Source organism: Acytostelium subglobosum (assembly GCF_000787575.1).
Source record: "Acytostelium subglobosum LB1 DNA, scaffold: scaffold3, whole genome shotgun sequence".
In the NCBI taxonomy this organism is placed as follows: Eukaryota; Evosea; class Eumycetozoa; order Acytosteliales; family Acytosteliaceae; genus Acytostelium; species Acytostelium subglobosum.
This window is the reverse complement of record NW_012236529.1, coordinates 197,833-215,995: the sequence shown is the minus strand read 5'-3', so window position 1 is coordinate 215,995 and position 18,163 is coordinate 197,833. Positions and strand designations below refer to the sequence as shown.

The following is an 18,163-nucleotide window of genomic DNA, read 5'->3' as shown; positions in this document are numbered from 1 at the left end:
AATTGAATGGAATAGAATGGAATAGAGCGCGAGGTAGTTGACAGTTGGTTATAGATCGATTGGAACTGGTAGTCCTCTTGAGACATAGTACATCTCTCTCATCTTGGCGGTAGTTGTTGCCAGGTCCAAGCCCTTTCCAGCAACCTTTGTCAAGAACTTCCAATAAGATGGACGCAAAGTCTTTGGCTCCCAGACAAAAGCATAGAACATCATCGTTGTGCTGAAACAGAACAAAGCAGAATCGCCATGCTTCCATGATCCAACATATCTATAATCAATCATTCAATCAATCAATGTTGTGTTAGTACAATGCATTGGGTTGATGGACCGGGCTGAATATACACCTACCCTCTCTTGTGAGCAGCGTTGAACAAACTCTCTAGTGCTCTGGCAAAGAGATAAAGTGCCATCTCTGTGCTCTTTGAGAACATCATGGCAGAGCCGGCAAAGAAACCGGCGATGGCACTGTTCCAGCCATCTTCCTTTCCCCTGACATTCCTCAGGAAACAATTGATTGCTCTGAATCCACCAGTATAGAACGCAACAAACAATCCGAATCCAATAGGTTCCTTGTGCAATAAGGATTGATTGATCAATTTCCTTGGGCTAAAGGCAGGGCAGGAGAGCAGGAATGTTAGTCCTCACTCATTCAATCAAACAATCAATCAATCAATCAACTTATCAACTTGTTGACATACTTTTTATATAATCTTCTAACAAACAATGCTGATAATAGTGCAAGTGTTGCTCTCATTCCATAACCAATGAGTAATCCTCTCATCCAAATCCTAAGACAACTGTGTAGACATGATCCTCTATGTTTGCATAATCTCTTCTCTTTGCCATCCTCCGTCAACAACTCATCTTTATCCTTTATCTCTATTATTGGTTCTGTAGCTACAGGTGATGAAGTATCATCATCTTTATGTACTTGTTCATTTTCATTCTCTTGTTGTGCTTGTTGATGTTGATGTTGATGTTCTTCACTCATATGTTCGTTATGATTCTGTTGTTGTTGTTGTTGATGCTCGTCGCTCATTATGTTAAGATTAATCTCTTAGCTAACAATTATAAAGTAATACTTAAAGATTGAATGAATGATAGAATGATAGAATGAATGAATGAAAACAAACAACAACAATCGTGTTACCCAATCCATCACCATCTCCATCTTCACCTTGTGTCGTGGGTTATCAAACTCCACAATCCCACTCCACACCACCAAATTAGCGTTTCAATCGCGTGATGTGGGTGTGGCGCACTTCCAGTTTGGATACCAGCTGCATTAATGGCTGACTGATTGATTGACTGATTGAATGGCCTCAACAACACTTAATGAATGATCGACGATCAGCGAGTTGTTGTAGTTGTTGTTGTTGTAGTTTTGATTGATTGCAATGGAAAGTGATACTGATGATCACATTCATTTATAATAATTGATTGATTGAATGAATGAATGAATGAGAAAGGATATCCAAAGAAAGTGGACGAATTAGCCTGGTGGCCAGTTCATTCCTCTGCCTCCAATGATATGGATGTGCAACCATCTTACTGATTGACCTGCATCAGCACCTTCGTTGACAACCAATCTATAGGTTTCGAGACCCTTGATAGTGGCGATCTTTGGGATGTTGACCATCAACTTGCCAAGTGCAACAGCATGCTCTTCGGTGGCATCTATATATCAATGAATCAATTAGTATTAGTATGAGTATGGGGACGATGACGAGGATGAGTGACAGACATACCATGGATACCACCTAGTGGTGTCTTGGGTACGACAAGGACATGGACTGGTGCCACTGGGTTCAAGTCGTCAAAGGCAAGACAAAAGTCATCCTCGTAGACCTTCTTGCATGGGATGGTACCAGCAACGATCTTGGCAAAGATTGTGTCCTCTGGTTTCTGCTTGTTCTACACATCCCCAATCATCATCATCAAGACATGAATGTTAGTTCAATCATTCAATCAAACAATCATATCAGTCAAACAATGTTAAAAACTTTACATTCTCAGCAGTTGCTCCTGCTTTGTTTGACATCTTTGTTGTTGTTGAGTAATGCTTATACTGTTGTTGTTGTTGTTGTTGTACAATTAGATATCTGGGTGCTAATGTTTGATAGTTTGATGATGATGATGACAACAAACTACGATTGACTCTATTACTAAAGTTCTTAAAGTATTGAGTATATATACAAGTACGTATTTGATTAGATGATGTAAAGTGTCTTGTCAACATGTTAAGTTGAAATGAATGAACAACCCTTCACTCACATGTTCAAATTGAAATTGCCCCTTTTGTGATCTTCAAGTGTCCATCATCAGACCTGGCTGACCTTTGAGTGTTGGACATAATCCTTATTCAAAGTAAGAATACTTGAATATCATTGACAACTTCAGTTTAGACATCAATCTATTATTAATTGAATATTTGTTTGATTGATTTCTACACATGTATGTAAATTGAACGTAAAAATTTACGAATCAATTAAATTATAATTAAATTGTAAAAATTCAACACAACAACGACCGAGTGAGAGTTTTAATGAATCAATTGTGTGTTAGTGTGTCTTCTGTGTTTCGTCCTTTTGATCGTTGACGAGTGACAATAATACTTCATCCCCTCTCTCTTTATTACAAACACACACTTACACACATATATTATAATTTATATACATATAATATACTACTACAATGGGAGGAATTAAGAAGTTTAAAAAGAATGAGAAAGGAGAGAACATTCGTTTCATCACTCGTAATGCTGCTGCTCGTAAGCTACAGGTCTCTTTGAACTTGTTTAGGTATGGACTCATATGACACATCAACATTGACAAGTTCGAACACCCTCGCAACCCTCAACCCTCACCCTCGCCCTCGCCCTCACCCTAACCCTCGCCCTCGCCCTAACCCTCGACCCCACCGACAACATATTCATGACATCACAGGAAACTATGTATCTTAAAGGGTATCCATCCAAGAGACCCAAAGAAGAGATTGCATGGCAAGAATAAGACTTATTATTATACAAAGGATATTAGATTCTTGCAACATGAGCCTTTGATTCAATTGTTGCGAGATAGGAAGACATTTGCCAAGCGCGAGAAGAGATTGAAGGAGAAGAAGGACTTTGCCGCGTTGGAGCAGTTCATCAAGTCGCGTCCAAACACATCGATCGACCACATCGTCAGAGAGCGCTACCCATCGTTCCAAGACGCCATCAAGGATCTGGACGACTGCCTCACACTCGTGCATCTGTTTGCCTCGATGGACTCGTCGCCCAAGGTGCGTGAGAACCACATCTTGGCGTGCGCCACACTGTGTCGCGAGTTCCAGACCTACGTCACCAAGGCCAAGTGTCTGCGCAAGGTGTTTGTCTCGATCAAGGGTATCTACTACCAGGCCGAGATCATGGGCGAGACCGTCACTTGGCTCACCCCCATCAACTATATCAACAAGAAGGAGAAGGCCGTCGACTATGGTGTCATGATCAGTTTCCTCGAGTTCTACGAGGTGATGCTGAGGTTCGTCAACTATAGGCTGTACAACTCCATCGGCCTCAAGTACCCACCCACCGTCGACATGCAGCGACTCAACAATGGTGACTACCTCTCGGCCATGATCACCGAGACTTCCACGACCACCACGACCACGACCACCACCACCTCGTCAAAGAAGCAGCCACAGCTGTCCAAGGAGGAGATGAGCAAGCAGAAGGAGATCAACGAGTTGTCCAAGACCTTCAAGGAGGCCGACGACGAGGACGATGAGGACGAGGAAGACACCACTGGAGGCAAGCTCGAGCTCACCTCCAAGGGTATCTCCAAGGACTTTGAAGACCTGGTGCATGACGGCGAGCAGGACGACACGGCCAAGGTGGGCCAGATCATCGACGTGGCCAACCTGTTTAGAGGCCTCAAATTCTTTGTGTCGCGTGAGTGTCCAAAGCACGCGCTCGAGTTTGTCATCACTTCGTTTGGCGGTGAGGTCTCGTGGGAAGGCGGGGCCTTTAGCGAGGGCGACCAGACCATCACACATCAGATCGTCGATCGTAACGCCCAGAACGACAAGATCCATCACAACAGAGAGTACGTGCAGCCACAGTGGGTGTTTGACAGCGTCAACACCAAGATCCTGCTGGACGTCACCGAGTACAAGCAGGGCTCCATCCCCCCACCCCATCTCTCGCCATTCGTCGAGTACGACGAGGACAGCTACATTCCCGCGCGTAAGGCAGTGCTGGACGAGCTGATCGGCCAGAAGGGCTTTGGCGATGCCAAGGTGCCAACCACAATCACCGACATCATGACCCAAGACGACGAGGACGAGGACGACGAGGAGGAGAAGGACAGCGACGAGGAATCGGACGACGATGACGACATTGCCGCGATCGAGTCACGCTACATGAGAGAGCTCAAGACTGAGGAGAATAAGAAGAGAAAGGCTGCTGAGGCCGACGACGAAGACAACGAGGACGAGGAGGATGAGGAGATCGAGGACGTTGACGATAATGAAGTAGTGGAAGACAGCGAAGACTCAGAGGACGAGGCCGAGCGTCTACAAAAGGCCAAGTTGAAGAAGAAGCAGAGCAAGGAGAAGGAGGAGTTGCAGATGGCCGAGATGATGATCAGGAAGAAGGACAGATGGTTGTATAACCGTATCAAGAGCAGAAACGAGGCTGCCGACAGACACAAGAACAAGCTGATCACCAAGAGAGATCGTGTGGAGAAGGGCCAGACCGTCGATGGTATCCCCAAGAGTGAGATCACCAGAGTCAAGAGCAGTGTGCATCAGAACATCAACACCGTACCAAAGTACGTACCAAAGGCTCAGGCTGAGGCTCAAGCCGCCAAGCCCAAGACATCATCCAAGCCAGCCGCTGCTGCCAAGCCATCTTCTGCCGCCAAGCCAGCAGCTACCCCTTCCAAGCAATCAACAACAAAGACAACACCAACAACCAAGCCAACTACACCAACAAAGAAGCAAACTCAAACAACAACCTCCAGTTTACCCAAGAAGGCTCCAGTCGCAGCCGCCTCCAACAAGAAGCAAAAGACTAAATAAATATTAATAACATCTTTAATTTTAATGGAGTCGCTTTTAAAGTTATTCGAAAACAAATAATATTCAAATTAATTGTAATATAATTATTCCTGGATAGTGAAATTAATGATTAATTGATTGATTAGCTACTCCAACCTCATCTAGTTAATTTTATCAAACATAGTTATTTCTCTTTTGCAAAGATACACTCTTTCCATTTGCATATCACATCATGTCTTTATTCAATACTAACATATACACTCAAGCCGGTGTTGCAGGAGGAGGTGGTACACGTGTAATGACGACGAGCCTGGCTACCATTATGTCTATGTCCCCAAGTATTCGGACGGACATCAAGAAGAGGTGCCGCGATCAAATGCCAAATGACGACAACAACAACAAATAAGACATGTCATTGATGATGACAGAGTGGAGTTCCTATTGCCTATTCAACAATGATACAATTGTCCTTGTTTAATATGGTCGGGTGATGGTCAATGATGCTCTGGAGTGCAGATAGGTCAGGGAGCTCGGAGTGGTCCTGGACAACTGATATGTAGAGTGCGCGTAGGGAGGTGTTCTGTTGGATGGCGTCAGAGAGTGTCTTCATCCACCGAGACATTTCTGATGCTCCGAGTCTGACAGAGATACGTTTTGGCAGCTGTGATGAGCTCTTGACCAGACTTGCAAGCACGCAACAACTGGTAAACATAGAACGCAAAACCATAAGCTCTAGACGGTGGACAAAGGAGACTGAGTCGAGCAAGCCACGGCAAATCTGGCTATCGCCATTGCTCCTGCCATCGTAGAGGTCGTCCATTTGCTCAGGTGTCAATTGGTTGACGTAGGATTCTTCGTCACTCACAGTCCATCGGAACTTCAACTGTTGCAGGCGGCGAGTCAGTAGCGGAACGTTGGCCACGAATGTGCGAATGGAGAGGCGCTGTATCTTGCAAGAGGGACCAAAGAGGTACGGCAGCAGCGGATTCTCCGGACCAAAGTGACCAACGTGTAGGTTGAGGCTGTGGATCTTGGTGGTCGGTGCTTGAAGATAGCCGAGTAACAATGTGAAGAGCTGAGAAGGATCCAGGTCGCCAGATGGCAGATGGTTATCTTGCGCCTCGTACATCTCCAGTTTGAGTGTCTCGAGGTTGCCAAAGTTGACCAGTGCTCCAAAGAGTTGCGAGCAGCCCTGGACAAGGTCGGCCATCGAGAGCTCCTTGATCGATAGTGAGGTCAGTCTGCGAGTGAGGCCATCGTGGTGGATGTTGTTGCTGTCGCCGCCGCGGTCATATGGCGTGAGAAAGCCATCGATCAACGCGTTGAGGACAGCGGTGGGTTCGTCGGGCCTAGCGCCTGCCCAGACGGTAAATCGCTCGAGACGTGGACACAATGGAATGAACTGAGCATAGTCGCGCGCAGTGATGTAACTGTCGTAGTAGCTCGAAGTGTGAAGATGAAGAGTTGTGAGAGATCGGACAAAGATTGGTCCGAGAGTCTCCAGCTCCATGCTGGCATGGAGAATATCGAATACCAGAGTCTGGACACCATCCAAGAAGCGATGGACCTGTGCGACGTAGGTGGGATCGACGCTGTTGTCGACACGTTGCGGGATGTGCAAGAGCGAAAGACCGGCGAGGGCACGAGCGAGAAGCGGTTGTTGGCCACGTGTTGGAGATACTCTTGCAAGGTTCTTCCGGAGTAGCGGTAGATCGGAAGAGTGTCGTTGAGCCTCTGGACGAGAGCATGAAAGCGCCAGCACACCATGCTCAACGACAATGCCCAGCGAGTCCAGTTGCATCCAGAGTCGCCAGGAAGGCATTGGAAAGTGGCCCTGAATGCTCTCGTTACAATGTTGAGGACCAGCATCAGTGGCAATGGTGCCATGTGTCGAGACTGGTCAGTGTTGTTGTCCGACATGTTGTTGTATTTGAACGAAGCAAGTGAACTGGTCGTCTCTTGGATGGTTTTCCAAGATATTTGGTCGCGTGAACCATCTTCGTGACCTTTTTTTACGAAAGCCCTTCCCTTCCTGGGTGACATCTCCAACAAGATATCACAACTCAAGATTGTGGATTGAAGATCATCAGAATCCCAAACGACCAGTGAAGTCACCAATAAATTTAATCGATCAATGATAAATATGACATGTTCCAAAGGATTTCCTTGACTTCACTGGGTCATTGTCTTGGAGTGATATCCATTTGTCTAGAAACACAGAGTATCTTGAGTTGTGTCCATCTCCACCGAGTGACACTAAACCATCTGATTGAGTGAAAATACATGGCCAGTGAGAGTTGCCTGGTGATACATCAACCTCCATTGTTGGCTTTTCATTGTCCTTTACATTGACCAAAAGGGTAGGCCCTTGGCTAAAGATGAACACATGATCTGTGCCATCAAAGCAAGCCTGTATGTGTTCATTCCTTTGAACAATCTGCTTGTAGTTCTCACATATCTTGGTGCTAGTCTCAAACAACAGGATATTTTTGTACAAGCTCTTTCTGATATGGTCATCATAGCCGCCAATGATAAACAGCTGGTCCCAATTGTATAGGAAGAATGAGTAAGACCCTTTGGTCGCCACAGGCATCCGTCCAACTGAGGAGAATTGGTGAGTGTCAATGTTGAAGCAGTCAATTCGACTCAACAGTCTACCATTGTGGAGTCCACCGATCAAGTAGATGTGTGTCTCACCATCGTAGCACGCAGATATGCCGGTGCCACCATCGACACCAATGATCTCCAGGTCATTATGCCACTTCTGTTCGGTGAGTGAGAATCGAGAATAGGTGTTGGGTGATCCTTCACCGCCAAACACATAGATGTTGCCTCGTGCGTATACGACAGATGTGGATATATCCTCTCTTGGTGTGCACTTGTCATCGATCACAGTCCATTCACCAGTGTCCAATGCGAGCATCGAGCATGAGTCTTTGGAGAGTGAGAAGATGTGATTCCTGAAGCCATGATCCATCCTGGTTGTATCATCATCGTAGAAGGCATGATCACTAAAGAGCTTCATGATACCTTTCTCAATGGCAAAGGAATCAAACTCATCTCTTATAGGTCTGGTGACGGAGTGCACGGTCTGAGTGGCCTGTGAACCTTTTCGAACAAAGTCCATCAATTGATCATCGCCCCATTTTACGTCATCAAAGGCTATGAACTCCTTGTCAATGAATTGATCCATCGACTTTGATGATTGAATTGATTGCACCAACTTGTCCATGCTCGCAAGTTCGACGCCAACATCATCTCCATTATGGTCCTTTGGCTTGTTGCGGTCCATGTAGGCATTTATATTGGCAATCTCATCGATGATGTTGTTGATTGATGCAGTGGTCTTCTCGAGCTCATCATTGAGTTCCTTCATGAACACCTTCTCCTTAGCTTTGATGTAAGCCTCTATCCTTCTGAATAGTGTGGTCACACGACTTTGGGATATCTGAATGGTCTCATATGACCATGCTAGCTCCTGTAGCGTGTCCCAGAGTGTATCAAGTCGAGTATCAAACCTCTTTATCTTCTTGTTACTGGTGAACTCTGTGTTCAAGCTGTACACATGGTCGATGTCATGCTTGTTATGTTTAGTTGCCATGCACACTTCACAAACTACTTCATTGCAGTCATAACAAATTATTCTCTGTTTCTTGTTATGTAAAGGGCATCTCTTATAATCAACCTTTTTGTTATTATTATTATTGTTGTTATTATCACTTGTCTCCATTTTTAATTATCTCTTAAGTGAAGTTACAAAATGACTTAGTGAGAGAATTAGTTGTAATTACAAGTTTCAACCCCAACCCCAACCCTAACCCTACCCTCGCCTTTAAATGTAGTGTGGACATGAATGAAGTAGATGTATTAGGTAATGAGTCAATCAAATCAATGATATATGGGACATGTTCCAAATGATTCCCTTGATTCCACTGGGTCATTGTCTTCTAATGGTATCCATTTGTTTTGAAACACTGAGTATCTTGAGTTGTGTCCTCTTCCACCAAGCGCCACTAAGCCATGTGATTGAGTGTATAGACATGACCAGTGAGAATTACCAGGTGATGTATTGCTGGTGTACCTTAAATTAACAAATTGGGTGGAACTGTTGCCAATGATGAATAAATGATGCATGTCATCATAGCAAGCCTGGATGTGCCAATCCTTGCTTAAAGGATTGGGGATGAAGATATTGCATGACTTGGTGCTCGTGTCGAATAACAGGATATCTTTGAGTAACTTAGTTGAGTAAGTTTCAACATTGCCACCAACGACATACAGCTCGTTCAAATGGAATCGGAAGAATGATTTAGACCCTTTGGTCACAAATTTCATCCGTCCAACTGAGGAGAATTGTTGAGTGTCAATGTTGAACTTATCAATTCGATTCAATAGTCTGCTTCTGTGGAGTCCACCGATCAAGTAGATGTGTTGATCGCCATCGTAGCATGCTGATATGCCGACACCACCATCGACACCAATGATCTCCAGGTCGTTGTACCACTTCTGTTCGATGAGTGAGAAGCGAGAATAGGTGTTGGGTGATCCTTCACCGCCAAACACATAGACATTGCCTCGTGCGTATACAACCGATGTGGATATGTCACCTCTTGGTGTGCACTTGTCATTGATCACTGTCCACTCGCCAGTGTCCAATGCGAGCATGGAACATGAGTCTTTGGAGAGTGAGAAGATGTGATTCCTGAAGCCATGTTCAATCCTGATTGGCTCTTCATCGTAGACGCCACTATCAAAGAGCTTCGTGATACCTGTCTCAATGTTGAAGGCTTCAAACTCCTTTCGAATTGGTATGGTAACAGGGTGCACGGTCTGAGTGGCCTGTGAACCTCTTCGAACAAAGTCCATCAATTGATCATCGCACCACTTCACCTCATCGGAAGACTTGAACTCCTTGTCCACGAACTGATCCATTGACTTTGATGATTGGATTGATTGAACTATCTTGTTCATACTCTCAATGTCAACAACGCCTTCATCATCATGGTCCTTTGGTTTGTGTCGGTACGAGTTGGCGTTGATGATGGAAATCTCATTGATGATGTTGTTGATTGATGTTGTAGTCTTCTCCAACTCATCATTGAGTGATTTCATGAGCTCCTGCTCCCTCACCATGAGGTATTCATGTATCTCTCTGAATTGATTAGACACATGTCTTTGTGAGATCTGTATGGTCTCATATGACCATCCCAGTTCCTGTAAAGTGTCCCAGAGTGTGTCGAGACGAGTATCAAACCTGTCTATCCTCTTATTACTGGTGAATTGAGCATTTAGGTTGTATACATGGTCGATGTCATGCTTGTTGTGATGAGTTGCCATGCACAAACTACTTCATTGCAGTCATAACAAATTATTCTCTGTTTCACTTGTCTCCATGTTTAATTATCTCTACAACTAATCATTCATTCTCTCACTAAGTTATTTTGAACTTAACTTGTTCAACCCTCGCCCCCCAACCCTCGCCCTCAACCCTCGCCCTCGCCCTCAACCCTCACCATTCGAATGTTGGGTTGACATGATTGAAGTGATGTATTAGGTAAATCAATATATCAATGATATATGTGACATGTTCCAAATGATTGCCTGGACTCCACTGGGTCATAGTCTTCGAGTGGTATCCATTTGTCTTTTAACAAAGAGTATCTAGAGTTGTGTCCACTTCCACCAATCGTCACTAATCCATGTGATTGAGTGTATAGACATGACCAGTGAGGATCATCAGGGACCATATCATACCCTTCTAATCGCCTTTCCGCTAATTGCTTAATATTGACCAAGAGGCACTGGTCGCCAACAATGAATACATTTTCCATGCCATCATAACAAGCCTGGATCTTTTGATCCTTTCTTAAAGCACTGATGATGCTTCTATTATAAATCTTGGTGATCGTATCGAATGACAGGGTATAAGTGTGCAAGCACTTACTGTCAACATCAACATAGCCACCAACGACAAACATCTCGTCTGATTTGGATCTGAAAAGCGAGTAAGACCCTCTGGTTGCCACATACATCCGTCCAACTGAGGAGAATTGTTGAGTGTCAATGTTGAAGCAGTCGACTCGATTCAATAGGTTGCCATTGTGGAGTCCACCGACCAAATAGATGTGTTGCTTTCCATCATAGCATGCAGATATGCCGGTACCACCATCGATACCGATTATCTCCAGGTCATTGTGCCACTTCTGTTCGATGAGTGAGAATCGAGAATAGGTGTTGGGTGATCCTTCACCGCCAAACACATAGACATTGCCTCGTGCGTATACAACCGATGTGGATATGTCACCTCTTGGTGTGCACTTATCGTTGATCACAGTCCACACACCAGTGTCCAGTGCTAGCATCGAGCAAGAGTCTTTGGAGAGCGAGAAGATGTGATTCCTGAAGCCATGTTCAATTCTGGTTGGCTCCTTAACGAAGACATAATCATCCAAGAGGTCAATGATTTTCATCTGCATAAAGAAGGTATCAAACTCGTATTGTATCGGTCTGGTAACAGGGTGCACGGTCTTAATGGCCTGTGAACCTCTTCTAACAAAGTCCATCAATTGATCATCGCACCATTTTACGTCATCAGAGGCTATGAACTCCTTGTCAAAGAACTGATCCATTGACTTTGACGATTGTATCGATTGCACCAACTTGTTCATGCTCTCAATGTCAAAGCCATCATCATCTCCATCATCTCCCTTTGGTTTGGTGCGGTACGAGTTGGCGTTGATATTGGCAATCTCATCGATGATGTTGTTGATCGATGTTGTAGTCTTCTCCAACTCATCATTGAGTGCCCTCTTGAGCTCCTGCTCCCTCATCATGAGGTATTCATGTAGATCTCTAAACTGATTGACAACACGTATATGTGTGATCTGAATAGTGTCATACGACCATGCCAATTGCTGCAGTGTTTCCCAGAGTGAATCAAGTCGAGTATCAAACCTCTTTATCTTCTTATTACTGGTGAATTGAGCATTCAGGTTGAATACATGGTCGATGTCATGCTTGTTATGTTTAGTCGCCATGCACACTTGACAAACTATTTCGTTGCAGTCATAACAAATTATTCTCTGTTTCTTGTTATGTTGAGGGCATCTCTTATTATCATCAGTTTTGTTACTATTGTTGTTATTATTACTTGTCTCCATAATAAATCTTTATTATCTCTATTTTGAACACTTGATTCAACCCTCACCCTAACCCTTGCTCTAACCCTAACCCTTGCCTTACCCTCAAACCTTGACTTCACGAACGAATGAATGAACATTCATTTCTTTCTATCTACATCATTCTTTAGTTGTAGACATGGATGAAGTAGATGATGTTGATTATATATATGATGAGGACAAAATAAGGTTCAATCAAAAGGTTAGGAAAAGGAGAGAACATAATAAGCCTACAAAGGCAAGACAACAACGTCAGCAACAACATCAACAACATCAGAGTCTAAAAGTTGTTAAACATGGTATAGAGTTTCAAAAGTTAAAGGAGGAGGTCGAGAGTCTAAGAGAACAGAACCAAGCATTAGAGTCATACTTGGGCATTGATAAATATCAACAACGCAATTCTTATCAACTTAAAGATGTTGCAGACAGTTTAATTCCACCCTTTGTCAGAGTGACGACAGGCAAGAATGCCGGTGTCTACAAGTGCGATGGATGGGTAGACGATGGACAACACATATCCATCTCACTGCCCAATGGCAGACAATACCTACCTGTGGTACCGAGCAATGATATCAAGTATCTGTTCCCTACTTCTTCGAATGGGGAGTGTAGCATAAACAAGATTGCAAGATCAACGACCAACGCCAAACCATTGATGAAGGACTTGTCGAGTATGATAGATCGTCTTCATCTTGACAATGATACAAAGAACAACATACAAGACCTAATACAAAGTCTGAATGAATGACAGGGACATCTGGACATGGCTGAGTGTAGTCCATGCAAGCTCATGAGATTTCAAGTTTCAAAACTTTGGTCTTGAACACAAGTCAATCAATCATTCATTCATTCAACCAATCAATCAATCCAGTGTACATAAATCATAATATAATACTCGCAATCAATCAAACATGGATAGATTATCAACATTAATCATATTACAGATAGTGAATGAGTTGGATAACATGGATAGTGCATGCTTTCGTTGTACATGTAAGAGGCTATGGAGTATAACATTGAAGATGATACAGATGTCTTATGAATGGGATAGTTGTATGAGTGATCAGACTATAATGCGACCAACTCAGACTGTCTCTTCTTGGAAGGTGGGATCCATATCATACACCATGTTCCACTTTCTCAAGAACTCCGTCCGAGATGTTGGTGATTTGCTACTACTGGCTACATCGACCCACGACACTACCGTACCAATGTCCAACTCAATCACATCCATTGAGTTTGGTGATTTGTTCAACAAGTGGATACCGGTGGGTTGGTTGTCGACCTCACTCACAGAGATCGAATTCGGTAATAAGTACAATCAACCTATAGTCCAAGGTAGTCTACCTGCATCACTCACCAAGATTGTCTTTGGACGATATTTCAATCAACCGATTGAAGTTGGATGTCTGCCCACCTCTCTAACATACCTTGGCATTCAATCAAACTTTTACAATCATGACATACTGCCTGGCACTCTACCAGACTCCATCACACATATAAGTATGCTACATTATATACGTTCAAAGATACATGAGGGAGCGCTGCCACAATCACTCACCTCAATGTATCTCTCTATTATTCTCTTGGTTAGTATCAAAGACAATGTGATACCAAAGTCAATCAGGTCGTTGGAGTTAGTAATGTGCGACACAAACTTAGACTGGCTTGAATCGTTTCCAGATGTGGAGTGCATGACTTTCCATGGTCATGCATTCACAAAAGATTCCATGCCAGATTGGGATCAGGAAAGTAGTATAAAGACACTGCGTTTGGAACAAAGGGTCATTCGATTAACAGCTGGAATGCTTCCACCAACTTTGACACATCTAACCTTGGGCGATTACTTCAACCAGCCACTTACTTCCGGCTTGCTACCAGACAGCCTCATCGAACTCCACATTGGCAACAGCTTTGATCATCCAATCCTTGGCCTCCCCAACTCGCTGACCATCCTCACGATTAGCGATAAATTTGATCAGCCATTGACCTCCCGGCTACTCCCACAATTGACCAAGTTGAAGCTGGGCAATAGTTTCAGACAATTATTGCCAGGCTCCATGAAATCGCTCAAATGTCTTGCCATTGGTGAGGCGTTTATCGACAAGATCATTGAGGATCTGGGGATGAAGTCAAACACAACTCCTCAATTCAAGCAGCCATTGGAGTTGATCTGGTGTTCATATGTAACGTTATTGAGGAAACCGCTCCGAGTGATCAGGTCAGACGCATTGATCGACACACAGTCCTCTGTTTGTTGGAAATATCCAAGAACACAATCAAATTGGTATTGCGTCAAAAGTCCATCGAGAACTCAAGAATATCAACTTTAAACCAGTCAAAACACATTTGATTGGTTGATTTGATGGTCAAAAATCAATGGACCCAAAGTTGTTGATGGGCTGCGAGACCTGCTAATCAAACTGGGTGAGATGTAGTTTGATCAACTCCAAACTCCAAGTCAACTAGTTGGATGAGAAATCAAAATGAAATGAGGGATCGTCGCGGATACATTGATGGATTTAATGAAGACATCACTCATTCAATCAATCAATCAATTATTATTTTTTTTATTATTATTATTACAATATCAACAATGAATAACTTAAATTTGTCAATATTAATATTAGTCCTATTTGTGATAACCTATGCTAATGGAGAATGTCATTCATGCAAGAATTTGAATGAAGTCTGTAATGAAGATACTACCAGGTGTCGTGACAATGGATTCTGTACAATGATTGAGGATGGCACAAACCAGTCAAGATGTGTTGCTATGCCAGGTAAAGGAGAGGATTGCTCAATTACAAAACAATGCTCTGGACAATACATATGTGACCACTCCACACCTAGGATCTGTGTCCCACAGTACTACCTTGGCCTTGGTGAGAATTGCACAGACGACATTCAATGCTCATTTAGTTTAACCTGCACTAAAGGAGTTTGCTCTAGTACACACCAGTACCCCTGGTGTAGTGGTGACTCCCAGTGCAAGTATAACGAACGATGCAACAGCTCTCTAGAGTGTGGCGTGCCCCCACCCGACGGAACAGCTTGCAAGGATGAAGGAGATTGCAGCCTCCTGAGCCACTGTAGGAATAAGATCTGTGTGCCATTCTTCTCCTTAGTGGCAGGTAATTACTGTATGGGAATGACCGACTGTGATTACAAACAGAACCTTGTCTGTTTCAATAGATTCTGCCAGAACCTCAATAGTCTCATCAACAAAGATTGTAACTTAAGTACAAATTTCTGTCCAAGTCCTTCAACCTGCATGTGTGATGGAAGCTCTGTTCTTACTCAACAAGGAAAGTGTCGCCAAGTCTACGACCCAAATATCATGTACCAGAGAACCTACGACTTTTACAAATGCCAACTCCAAAACAAATGTCCTCATGTTAGTTACTACGTCCCTGAAAGTTGCTCTGGAGGCAAGTGTGGATATCCAGATCCATTCAAGACCAAGAAGTTGTACGACCCATGCACTTCTGGCGCTGCACAATCCAACAATGTCCACCTCACCCTCCTCAGTTCCTTATTGTTCCTGGCCATTGCGGTTGTTATGCTCTTCCTCTAAACACTCCGTTATCCTTCATCAATATTCCAAAAATTGATCAATTCAATTAATTAATAATTATCCAATTATTAATTATTGGACCAGTTCATTCTCACTCATCAATAAATGAAGATTTTGAGTGTGATCAATCACAGAATTCACTCAATCATACTATCAATCAATCAATCAAACATGGAAAGATTGTCAACACTGATTATAATACAGATAGTGAATGAGTTGGATCACTTGGATAATGCATGCTTACGTTGTACATGTAAGAGGTTATGGAGTATAACATTGAAGAAGATACAGATGCAGACTTCACATAAATTAGAATCATGGAATAGATTGAAGATTAGTGATCAGACTATAATGCCACTCACTCAGTCTGTATCATGGTGGGAGGTGGGACAATACCCTGCCACGCCAATGTCAAGCGCCAAGTTCCACTTTATCAAGCACTGCATGGCCCAACGATCTACGACATGAACATCCCAATGTCCAACTCAATTACATCAATAGAGTTTGGTGATTGGTTCAACAAGACGATACCCGTGGGATGGTTGTCAGCCTCGCTCACCGAGATCACATTCAAACACTCGCACAATCAACCAATAGTGCCCGGTAGTCTCCCTCCATCGCTCACCAAGATTCTCTTTGGACTAGAATACAACCAACCTTTTGAAGCTGGTTGCCTGCCCTCCTCTCTAACACACCTTGGCATTCACTCATTCTTATACAGTCATGACATACTGCCCGGCACGCTGCCAAACTCCATTACTCATATTAGCATACCTCATGATTCTTTCAACTCAAAGATACATGATAGTGCACTGCCGCAATCACTCACCTCAATGCGTCTTTCCATCAAATTCATGAACAAGATGCTCCAAGACAAAGTGTTCCCAAAGACAACTATCAGATCGTTGGGACTTGAGGCCTACTCAGAGAAAAGGACACTAAGTTCATTCACTAGTCTGACTAGCTTGAAATTGAATGGTCACACATTCAGAATGGAAGACCTGCCCATCATGTGGTGTCCTCAAAGTGTAAAGACACTTCGTTTGGACCATACATACATTGTTTTAACAGCTGGCTTGCTTCCACAAACATTGACGCATCTGACCTTGGGCGGTACCTTCAACGAGCCACTCACATCGAGAATGCTGCCAGACAGCTTGATCGAGCTGCATCTTGGGATAAGCTTTAATCAACAACTTTGCCTCCCCAACGGGCTCACAACCCTCACGTTTGGCAATAGCTTTGATCAGACACTGACAGCGCGAATACTCCCTCAATCATTGACCAAGCTGAAGGTGGGCAAATATTACAATCAAACATTGCCGCGAACAATGAACACACTCAAACGTCTTGCCATTGGTGAGTCCTTTATTGACAAGATCATACTGGCAATCAATCCACCTGTCAAGAACGCAAAGAGACAGAGTAGGACAAATCGGACCATCTTCGACCTCCCTAAAATCACAATTACAACAATGTGTCAAATCACTGCCCCTTTGGACTTGGTCTGGTGCTCATACGTATCATTGCTAAGGCAGCCGGTCATGATGATCAAGTCGGTGCTGTCATTCTTCCCCTCGTCTCAAGTGTACAAATTTGAAATTGATCATTACAAAGTACAAAACAACAAAGCATTTATAACATGTAGACGCATTGATCAACAGGTAGTCTTCTGCCATTTGGAGTTAACCAAGTATGTTGCCTATCCATATGGAGGTGCCGCCATCGTCCATCGAGAAATCAAGATTATCAACATGGCTCAGTCAATCAAATAAATGATGAAGTTCCAAAAAAGGAGAAGTGATGATCACTCCCCGCTCCCAATAAACTGAACATTCTATTAATGAACCAAACAACCAATCAAACAATCAAACATGGAGAGGTTATCTATCTTGATTATTATACAAATAGTGAATGAGTTGGATCTGTTGGATGGTGCATGCATTCGTTTTACATGCAAGAGGTATTGGAATGGTACCATGAGGAAGATAAAGATATGTCCCGATTCAGATAGTTGGAGAAGTGATCAATCTTTAATGCCATACACAAAGACTGTCTCGTCGTTGGAGGTTGGGGAGTCAATGGTGGAAACTTTTTAATAATTGAAAGAAATTATTTGATTCTTTAAAAGTTTCACCATTGACTCCCTGGCTCCACCTTAACTAAACAAAGACTGTTAATAAGTTAGTCCAAGCTGGTGATTGTTTCATATAATCACAACTTACCTCCTTCTTCACATTGATGATGGTGTAGTCCCCAGCTGGATAAGGAGGCTGAACAATGTTTGGGCTAGGCCTGAGAGGAGCAACATAACCAACAGGAGCTGGATTGGGAGCCGGAGAGTTAGGGTCTCTAAGTCTGAGATTGG

General features: G+C 43.5%; 10 protein-coding genes across 10 annotated transcripts; 4 read left to right on the top strand and 6 right to left on the bottom strand.

Annotated features, from left to right (window-relative positions):
* Positions 1 to 48: 48 nt before the first annotated feature.
* Positions 49 to 1,039, bottom strand: SAMD00019534_015590 (hypothetical protein; the record flags this gene model as incomplete). Its single annotated transcript, XM_012902150.1, has 3 exons — positions 49 to 268; positions 349 to 606; positions 699 to 1,039. The coding sequence occupies 3 exons, from the start codon at positions 1,037 to 1,039 to the stop codon at positions 49 to 51; spliced, it is 819 nt and encodes a 272-aa protein (XP_012757604.1).
* Positions 1,040 to 1,492: 453 nt separating this feature from the next.
* Positions 1,493 to 2,239, bottom strand: SAMD00019534_015580 (hypothetical protein; the record flags this gene model as incomplete). The annotated part of the gene is made up of 4 exons (XM_012902149.1): positions 1,493 to 1,677; positions 1,749 to 1,914; positions 2,009 to 2,109; positions 2,197 to 2,239. The coding sequence occupies 4 exons, from the start codon at positions 2,237 to 2,239 to the stop codon at positions 1,493 to 1,495; spliced, it is 495 nt and encodes a 164-aa protein (XP_012757603.1).
* Positions 2,240 to 2,694: 455 nt separating this feature from the next.
* SAMD00019534_015570 (hypothetical protein) lies at positions 2,695 to 5,061 on the top strand (the record flags this gene model as incomplete). The annotated part of the gene is made up of 2 exons (XM_012902148.1): positions 2,695 to 2,801; positions 2,946 to 5,061. 2 exons carry the CDS (start codon positions 2,695 to 2,697, stop codon positions 5,059 to 5,061), a joined length of 2,223 nt encoding a protein of 740 aa, XP_012757602.1.
* A 427-nt stretch (positions 5,062 to 5,488) lies between these two features.
* Positions 5,489 to 6,862, bottom strand: SAMD00019534_015560 (hypothetical protein; the record flags this gene model as incomplete). Its single annotated transcript, XM_012902147.1, has 1 exon — positions 5,489 to 6,862. A coding segment is annotated over one exon (1,374 nt), but the record flags the coding sequence as incomplete, so codon positions are not given.
* A 309-nt stretch (positions 6,863 to 7,171) lies between these two features.
* On the bottom strand, positions 7,172 to 8,641 carry SAMD00019534_015550 (hypothetical protein; the record flags this gene model as incomplete). The annotated part of the gene is made up of 2 exons (XM_012902146.1): positions 7,172 to 7,248; positions 7,324 to 8,641. The coding sequence occupies 2 exons, from the start codon at positions 8,639 to 8,641 to the stop codon at positions 7,172 to 7,174; spliced, it is 1,395 nt and encodes a 464-aa protein (XP_012757600.1).
* Positions 8,642 to 8,931: 290 nt separating this feature from the next.
* Positions 8,932 to 10,377, bottom strand: SAMD00019534_015540 (hypothetical protein; the record flags this gene model as incomplete). Its single annotated transcript, XM_012902145.1, has 1 exon — positions 8,932 to 10,377. A coding segment is annotated over one exon (1,446 nt), but the record flags the coding sequence as incomplete, so codon positions are not given.
* A 233-nt stretch (positions 10,378 to 10,610) lies between these two features.
* On the bottom strand, positions 10,611 to 12,200 carry SAMD00019534_015530 (hypothetical protein; the record flags this gene model as incomplete). The annotated part of the gene is made up of 1 exon (XM_012902144.1): positions 10,611 to 12,200. A coding segment is annotated over one exon (1,590 nt), but the record flags the coding sequence as incomplete, so codon positions are not given.
* A 157-nt stretch (positions 12,201 to 12,357) lies between these two features.
* SAMD00019534_015520 (hypothetical protein) lies at positions 12,358 to 12,989 on the top strand (the record flags this gene model as incomplete). The annotated part of the gene is made up of 2 exons (XM_012902143.1): positions 12,358 to 12,889; positions 12,970 to 12,989. 2 exons carry the CDS (start codon positions 12,358 to 12,360, stop codon positions 12,987 to 12,989), a joined length of 552 nt encoding a protein of 183 aa, XP_012757597.1.
* Positions 12,990 to 13,504: 515 nt separating this feature from the next.
* Positions 13,505 to 14,545, top strand: SAMD00019534_015510 (hypothetical protein; the record flags this gene model as incomplete). Its single annotated transcript, XM_012902142.1, has 1 exon — positions 13,505 to 14,545. A coding segment is annotated over one exon (1,041 nt), but the record flags the coding sequence as incomplete, so codon positions are not given.
* A 1,624-nt stretch (positions 14,546 to 16,169) lies between these two features.
* Positions 16,170 to 17,570, top strand: SAMD00019534_015500 (hypothetical protein; the record flags this gene model as incomplete). Its single annotated transcript, XM_012902141.1, has 2 exons — positions 16,170 to 17,383; positions 17,444 to 17,570. The coding sequence occupies 2 exons, from the start codon at positions 16,170 to 16,172 to the stop codon at positions 17,568 to 17,570; spliced, it is 1,341 nt and encodes a 446-aa protein (XP_012757595.1).
* Positions 17,571 to 18,163: the final 593 nt, after the last annotated feature.